Source organism: Carcharhinus amblyrhynchos, unplaced genomic scaffold, assembly GCF_965287045.1.
Source record: "Carcharhinus amblyrhynchos unplaced genomic scaffold, sCarAmb.v2.hapA scaffold_611, whole genome shotgun sequence".
Lineage (NCBI taxonomy): Eukaryota > Metazoa > Chordata > Chondrichthyes > Carcharhiniformes > Carcharhinidae > Carcharhinus > Carcharhinus amblyrhynchos.
Window position 1 is genome coordinate 61923 of NW_027650351.1, and position 7948 is coordinate 69870.

At 51.9% G+C, this 7948-nt stretch overlaps 1 protein-coding gene across 3 annotated transcripts in view; it reads right to left on the minus strand.

Moving 5' to 3' along the window:
• trim25 (tripartite motif containing 25) overlaps window positions 1-6364 on the minus strand; it is a 29139-nt gene extending 22775 nt beyond the window's left edge. For all 3 annotated transcript variants that reach the window (XM_080184209.1, XM_080184208.1, XM_080184207.1), the window contains exons 1-3: window positions 5727-6364; window positions 1208-1303; window positions 301-528 (exon numbers count right to left, since the gene is read on the minus strand). In XM_080184209.1, coding sequence (XP_080040335.1) covers window positions 301-528; window positions 1208-1303; window positions 5727-6320 — 918 coding nt within the window. In that variant the 5' untranslated portion in view covers window positions 6321-6364. The remainder of the gene's footprint in view (window positions 1-300; window positions 529-1207; window positions 1304-5726) is intronic.
• Window positions 6365-7948: the final 1584 nt, after the last annotated feature.

The following is a 7948-nucleotide window of genomic DNA, read 5'->3' on the forward strand; positions in this document are numbered from 1 at the left end:
CTCCCCCCCCGCCACTCCTGCACGCAGACAGCTCCCCCCCCACCCCCTGACATGCAGACAGGGCCCCTCCCCTCCACCCCCCACAGGCAAACAGGGCCCCACACCCCCCACAGACTTACAGCTCACATTTAGACAACCAAGCTGATTGGGAATCAGTTTGAAAAATTTGTAGAAGATGCTACTTCATCAAGGCAGCCAGACTGTTACTTAAAGCCAATGTTTCAGCTCCTTTAGATGAAGCTAGTGTTGTCCTCAAATTGGCAGCAGCATCAGCACAATCCCAGCCTGAGACAAACATACCTTCCAGAACACCATACTTCCAGTGTTGGCCAGCGCAGAGTCCACCTGCTCTTTGTATTGCTTCAGCTGTGTGAGCTGGGTGCCAAGCCTCTCCAGTACCCCGGCAATCTGACCAGTTGCTTTGCTCTCTTCCTCTTCAATCATCTTGACTGCAATTTTCTCCTCTGCCTCAATCAGGGATTTCATCTCAGCAAATTCACTGGACAGTTTCTGTTTCACCGAGGAGTCCTGGGTAACGGATATCCATCTTTAGTGTTTCATCACCAGTTTCACTTGGAATCAGCAAAACAACTCAGACCCAAAACCACAACACTCCCTGCCACCCACCCCGATCTGGGCTGGGAACCAACACACATACTCCACCAAGCCTCTAAAACTGACTCTGACCCCCAGTGCCAGTCCCTCTCCTCTCCCTCGGTGTACCCCCGACCCCCAGTGCCACCCCTCCTCCATCCCCCTTTCCCCAGAACCCCCAGTGTTCCCCCAACACTGACCCTGACCCCCAGTGCCATCCCCCTTTCCCCAGAACCCCCAGTGTTCTCCCAACACTGACCCTGACCCCCAGTGCCATTCCCCCTTAACCCAGAACCCCCAGTGTGCCCCCAACGCTGACCCTGACCCCCAGTGCCATTTCCCCTTAACCCAGAACCCCCGGTGTGCTCCCAACACTGACCCTGACCCCCAGTGCTGTACCCCCTCAACCCCTCCCCCAGTCCCCGGTGCCTTTCCCCATTCCAGCCCCCCTCAAGAACTCTGGACTCCAACCCCTAGTGCATTCCCTCCCCTCCCCCTGAACCCCGGTGTGCCCCCAACACTGACTTCGACCCCCAGTATTGTCATGTCCACATCCGACACTGACCCCAGTGTTGGCCTGACCGCATTATCTGGTGCACAGTGGAACCCTCACCATAAGGTGCTGTTTCTGATACTCAACCAGTTCCAGGTGATGCTGCATCTGGATCATTTGGAACTGCACGTTCTTCTGCTGCGTCTTCAGTTCTTCCTGGAGAAGATTATTTCTGATCAGAACTATTGCTTTGTTTCAAAGTTACTCTTACAATACAGGCACCAGAAGTTCTCTCCAGTCAGGGAGAAGCCTTACCAGAATGATGCAGAGGTTATATTAGGAGAAGTGGTTGCATCAACAGGCTTTGTATCACCTGGAATGTGGAAAAGTCAGATGGACAGAAAAGTGACAAATGGAATTCAATAGTGAGGTGTGAGAAATGTTTCTGGGGAGGACAAACCACACAAAGGATTATATTACAAATAGAAAGATAGTGAAAACATTGAGGGGAATAAACAATGTGAGCTGTTTGTGTGTATCTAATCCCAAAAGGTAGCAGGACTGGACAGAAGATGATTTAACATTAGTTAGGTTGTGAGTTTACTATCAAATAAATTGGTTGGACTTAAACCTGGTGTTGTCAGACATCTTACAGTGTTTACCCCAGTCCAATGCCGGCATCGCCACATCAGGACATGGAAACCAGCAGACGTATAAATGGTCAGCCATGGTCTGGGATAGGGTCGAAGGGCTGAATGGCTTCCTCCTGTTCCAATGAATCATGCAGCTAATTGCTGACTCTGACATTCTGCCAAATAACCTTTTCTGAGCAACGGGTCATCCTGAACTCACCAATAATCGACCTTTAGAGATTGAAAATGAGGCTCTAGTAGATGTTAAATTTAGGTTGAGTTATTGAATGAGATATGGAAAGTCTGGAGAATAAAGTTGCGTGCGAGAATTGACTGGTACAGCCTGATAATAACACATTGATCAAACACAGCTTATCAAAGGGTAGATATTCACAACTTTGTCCAATTGCAGCAATTAGAACCATTGAACATTGGCAACAGTTAAAGAGACCACCCAGTCCATCAGATCTATATGCTTTCACAAAGAGCCCCTTAGCCTAACCTGACCCTGCAGGTTACACCACATCAGGGTGAGACGTCACTGCTCCAGTCTCTCCCAACCAGTAAACCAATGAGCTCAGGTTCCTACCACACTGGCCAAAAAACACTTAATTTCCCTGATTATTCTGCCTGATATTGTGGCTCCAGCTCTGGTTTTTAGTATTAGTCCTTCCTATCCACGCTCTCTTTGTCCGTCGGTTAAATCCTCCCACACATCCTCGGCTTCTTCTGCGCCAAAGAAACAAACATAGCCTATCCAACCTTTCTTTATTGGAAAAATTCTCCATTCCAGGAAACACCTTTATATCCTCTCCTGGTGCAGTGACAGGACGCAATGGTGTAGTGATATTGTCACTAGGCTAGTATTCCAGAGACACAAGGTAATACTCTGGGGACCTGGGTTCAAATCCCACCATGACAGATGGTGAAATTAGAATTTGATAAAAATCTGGAATTAAGAACCTACTAATGACCATGAAACCATTGTCAATTTGTGGAAAAACCCATCTGGTTCACTAATGTCCTTTAGGGAAGGAAATCTGCCATTCTTATGTGACAATGTGGAGATGCCAGCATTAGACTGGGATAAAACAGAAAGAAATCCCACAACACCAGCTTAACGCCCAGCTGGTGTTGTGAGATTTTGTTCTTACGTGACTCCAAAGCCACAGCAACGTGGTTGACTCTGAGTTGCCCTCAGATGGGTAATCAAGTGCTAGCCCAGCCAGTGACACCCACATCCCAAGAATGAATAATAAAAATCATTCATATAACGTGGCCAGAACTGAATACAGCACTCCAGCTGTGATCTAACTGGGGGTTTATACAGTTCCAATATGACCTCCCACAAGGGTAGGAGCTAAGGAATTAGCAGGAATAGTGGGAAAACAATTTTTAAAAAGCTGTCATGATGGGCTAAAAAGCATTCCTCCAGTGCCAATCTGTAATTCTCATTCCTCTCAGTGTTTCCATGCTGTAAACCTCTATGACTCACCAGAATGATTGGGAGTGGGATGGTTTGATCTTGGGTTCGGACATAGTTCGGCACAGCATCAACAGCTAAAGGGCCTGTACTGTGCTATGTTCTATGATTCTAAAGGTAGCTGTTTTTATACTGGTTCCAGTCATCACATCGAACAGAGTATCCCATCACATGGTGGACAGGATTTGGGGACTTAAGATTCCAAACCTCTGACCTGCTTGGTAGCGTGTTCATATGGCTGGCCCAGTTCAGTCAATGGTATCCCCCAGGCTTTTAATAGAAGGGGATTCAGTGATGGTAATGTCACTGAAGGTCAAGGTAAGTGATGGTTCGACTCATTGCCTGACATTCTGTGAATACATAGAATCCTTACAGTGCAGAAGGAGGCCATTCAGCCCATCAATTCTGCACCAACACTCCCACCCAGGCCCAATCCTTGTAACTCCAAGTTATCTCCCTGACACTAAGGGGAAATCCCACCCAAACGTGTTCCCCATAATGCCAAGTATTTACCCTGCTAACCCCCTAATCTACACATCTTGGAACACTAAGGAGCAATTTATCATGGCCAACCAACCTAACCCACACATCTTTGAAGTGTGGGAGGAAACCGAAGCACCCGGAGGAAACCCACACAGAGAACATGCAAACTCCACACAGGCAGTGACCTGAAACAGGAATCGAACCCAGGTCCCTGGTGATGTGAGGCAGCAGTGCTAACCGCTGTGCCACCCATGGCGTGAATGTTACTTGCCAATCCAAGCTGGATATTCTCCAAGTCTTGCTGCATTTGGACGTAGGTTCAGTATACGAAAACGGTGCAATCATCAGCGAACATCCCCACATCTGACTTTGTGAAGCAGCAGCTGCCACGAGACTTCATGGGGTCCAGAGTCAATGTTGAGGACTCCCAGGCAACTTCCACCTGACTATATCCCAGTGTGTCTCCCACCACCTCTGCGAGGGGGAAAGGGGCGAAGAGGACAAGAGGCAAGGGGAATGGAGATGGTGATAGTCATAGGAAGTCAGATGTTTACAGCATCAGCCCAACTTGTCCATGCCGCCATGGTATGTGGGACACTACCTGTAAGGAATGATTTTAATGTGTCCAGTTTCATTCCTTTTGTAATTATTGAATACAACCGAATATTTCACTTGGCATTTCAGAGAGCATTTAAAAGTTAATCACATTGCTGTGAGCTGTAGGCCAGGTAAGACTGCAGATTTTTTTCCCTAAAAGACATTTGTTTGATTTTTTAATAACAATTGACAATTGTTTCATGGCAATCATTAAACTTTTTTAATTCCAGGGATTGAGTTTAATTTACGCAATTTTACATTTGAACTTGGGTCCCAGAGAATTACCCTGGGTCTCTGGAACACTACGATACCACCCTGCCACCTCTTGCAGGGACAGCACCCCTGAATTGGGGGGCATTCCTCTGCACAGTGGTTAAATTAGAAACTTCTCCATAATATCACTGTTAACGTGTCCCATAAAATTAACACTGACCCACTGTCCCTTATCAAACAGTACAGCTGCGGCTAGTTTCGTTTCCTGTGCTTTAGAAACTCAGGCGAATGTTTATCTGGTTGACAGCAGCCGCCCAGAACAGCAGCAGGAAGCAGGCAGTGTGCCAGCAGTATTCCTCCAAACAGCAAATCACGGACTTCCCTGTCACCATGTTAACCAGAGTCAAAGAATACAGCACAGGAACAGGCCCTTCAGCCCTGCACCGATCATGTGTTCCTAACTAGACCATCCGTTTGTATTCTTCTATTCCCAGTCTGTTCATGTGGCTATCTAGATAAGTCTCAAATGATCCTGGAGTTTCTGCTTCAACCACCTTGCTTGGTAGTGCATTCCAGGCCCCCACCACCCTCTATGTAAAATACATTCCCGCGTATCTGTATTGAACCTTGCCCTACCCACCTCCCCGCCACCTTACCTTGAACCTGTGACCACTCACGTTTGTCATTTCTGACCTGGAAAAAAGTTTCCCCACTGTTCACCTTACCTATACCCTTCATAATTTTATAGATTTCTATTAGATCACCTTTCAACCTCCATCTTTCCAGGGGGAACAACCCCAGTTTACTCAATCTCACCTCATAGCTAATATCCTCCATACCAGGCAATATCCTGGTAAACCTTTTCTGCGCTCTCGCTAAAGCCTCCACATCCTTCTGGTAATGTGGTGACCAGAACTGGACACAGTATTCCAAATACGGCCTAACCAACGTTCTATATAACCACAACATCATACACCAACTTTTATACGCTATGCCCCATCCTATAAAGGCAAGCATGCCATAATGCCTTCTTCACCACCTGCGTTGCCACCTTTAAGGACCCTGTGTGTGTCTATACTCCTGACGGTTCTGCCATTTATTGTATAGCTCCCCCCTACATTAGATCCACCAAAATGCATCACTTCGCAGTCAACCCAACCTCAGCCCCACACACTGACTCACACAGCAACGGGGGCGGGGTGCCAACCCTGAGCCCCCCCTCCTCTCTTACCTCCTCCCGGGCCCGGGCCTCCTCCAGGCTCTGGGTGTTGCAGCCTCGGTGCTCCAGTAGGCAGGCGGCGCAAATGCAGGCTCGGTGAGGGCGGCAGTAAAAGTCGAGCAGGCCGCCGTGCTGCGGGCAGCGGCGCTGGGCCAGGTCAGGCAGCGGGGGGCTGAGGCTGTGCGAGCGGAAGGCCGGGCTCTCCAGGTGCGGCTCCAAGTGCCGCGGGCAGAAGGAGGCCAGGCAGGTGAGGCAAGTGCGGGAGGCCGAGGCCCCGGCCCCGGGCGGACAGGCATCGCAGGGCACGGAGAGCGGGGCGGCAGGCGACTCCGGGGAGGGCGGCTTGGCCAGGCCGCGCTCCAGCTCCTCCACCACGGCGCACAGCACCCGGTTAGGCTGCAACTCGGGCCGCTCCGGGAAATGGGTCCGGCATTGCGGGCAGCTGAAGCCCAGGAGGCGGCGCCGATCCCCGGCCCAGGCCTCCGTCAGGCAGTCCCGGCAGAAATTGTGTCCGCACGGCGCCGTCACCGGCTCCCGGAACAGCTCCAGGCAAATGGCACAGGTCAGCTCGGCCTCCAAACGCGTCGCCTCCACCGCGCCCGCCATCGGAACTGAGGGGAAAGGGAGAGGCAGCCCAGTCCCCGGAAGGAGAGCCCCGCCCCCGGGGAGAGGCAGCCCAGTCCCCGGAAGAGAGCCCCGCCCCCGGGGGAGAGGCAGCCCAGTCCCCGGAAGAGAGCCCCGCCCCCGGGGGAGAGGCAGCCCCGCCCCCGGGGAGAGGCAGCCCAGTCCCCGGAAGAGAGCCCCGCCCCCGGGGGAGAGGCAGCCCAGTCCCCGGAAGAGAGCCCCGCCCCCGGGGGAGAGGCAGCCCCGCCCCCGGGGAGAGGCAGCCCAGTCCCCGGAAGAGAGCCCCGCCCCCGGGAGAGAGGCAGCCCAGTCCCCGGAAGGAGAGCCCCGCCCCCGGGGGAGAGGCAGCCCCGCCCCCGGGGGAGAGGCAGCCCAGCCCCCGGGAGAGGCAGCCCAGTCCCCGGAAGAGAGCCCCGCCCCCGGGGGAGAGGCCGCCCAGCCCCCGGGAGAGCCAGCCCCGCCCCCGGGAGAGCCAGCCCCGCCCCCGGAAGGAGAGAGCCCCGCCCCCGGGGGAGAGGCAGCCCCGCCCCCGGGTGGATAGAGCCCCGCCCCCGGGGGAGAGGCAGCCCAGTCCCCGGAAGGAGAGAACCCCGCCCCCGGAAGGAGAGAACCCCGCCCCGCGGGGAGAGGCAGCCCCAGTCCGTGGGGGAGAGCCCCGCCCCCGCCAGGGAGTTCCCCGAGCATGCGCAGTGTGGAAAGGTAGGAACCTCCCCTCCGGAGGCATTTCTAACGGGGAGGGGAGGGTGTAATTCAGTGGGGGGGGAAACTGAGGAAACACTAACTCCCCCAACTTACCCCCATTCCTCCTCCCCACTCTCCCCTCATATCCCCCCCCCACCAGCACTGTGAGTATGGGGGCTGTATGTTAGTGAGTGGGGTTATTTAGCCTGCAGTGTTTGACACAGTAATGAATGCACTGCAGCCCCCTCCTCCCTGGATAAACTCCAGCCAGGCCCGCAGTGATGCCAGTGCTTCCCTGGATCCATCTCCAAGACCGTGCCAGACTGAGGTGACTTCTTGCAAGCTGCACCCCACAAACCTTCCGATTCTACCTTCAACTCTTGTTCTGTGCAAACCTTCTCTCGTTTCCTTCTCTATGAATGGTATGCTTTGTTTGTATAGTGTGCAAAAAACAATACTTTTCACTGTATGTAGAAAAAGCATTACAGCTGCAGGTAGACAAGAAACTGGGTTGCAGAACTCAGACCTTTTAAGAATTAACTTGGGACCACAGGGAATATTTGATTTGGAAACGCAGGAGTATTCCTGAACGCTGAATGGTGGCTCATTCATACCACAACCATGGATAAAACAAGTCATGTGGACATGCCAGTGTTGGACTGGTGTAAACACAGTAAGAAGTCTCACAACACCAGCTTAAAATCCAACAAGTTTATTTGATAGTAAACTCACAAGCTTTCGGGGTTTGCCCCTTTGTCAGGTGAGTGGAGAGTTCTGGTCACAAACAGAGCATAAAAAGGCACACACAGTTCACAGAATACTGATTAGAATGTGAATTTTTACAGCTAAAACAGATACAGAGATAAATCAGAGTGAATTTTAATAGTGAAAGGAAAATTCTGACACTTGATTATTGTCCATGTTCTTTG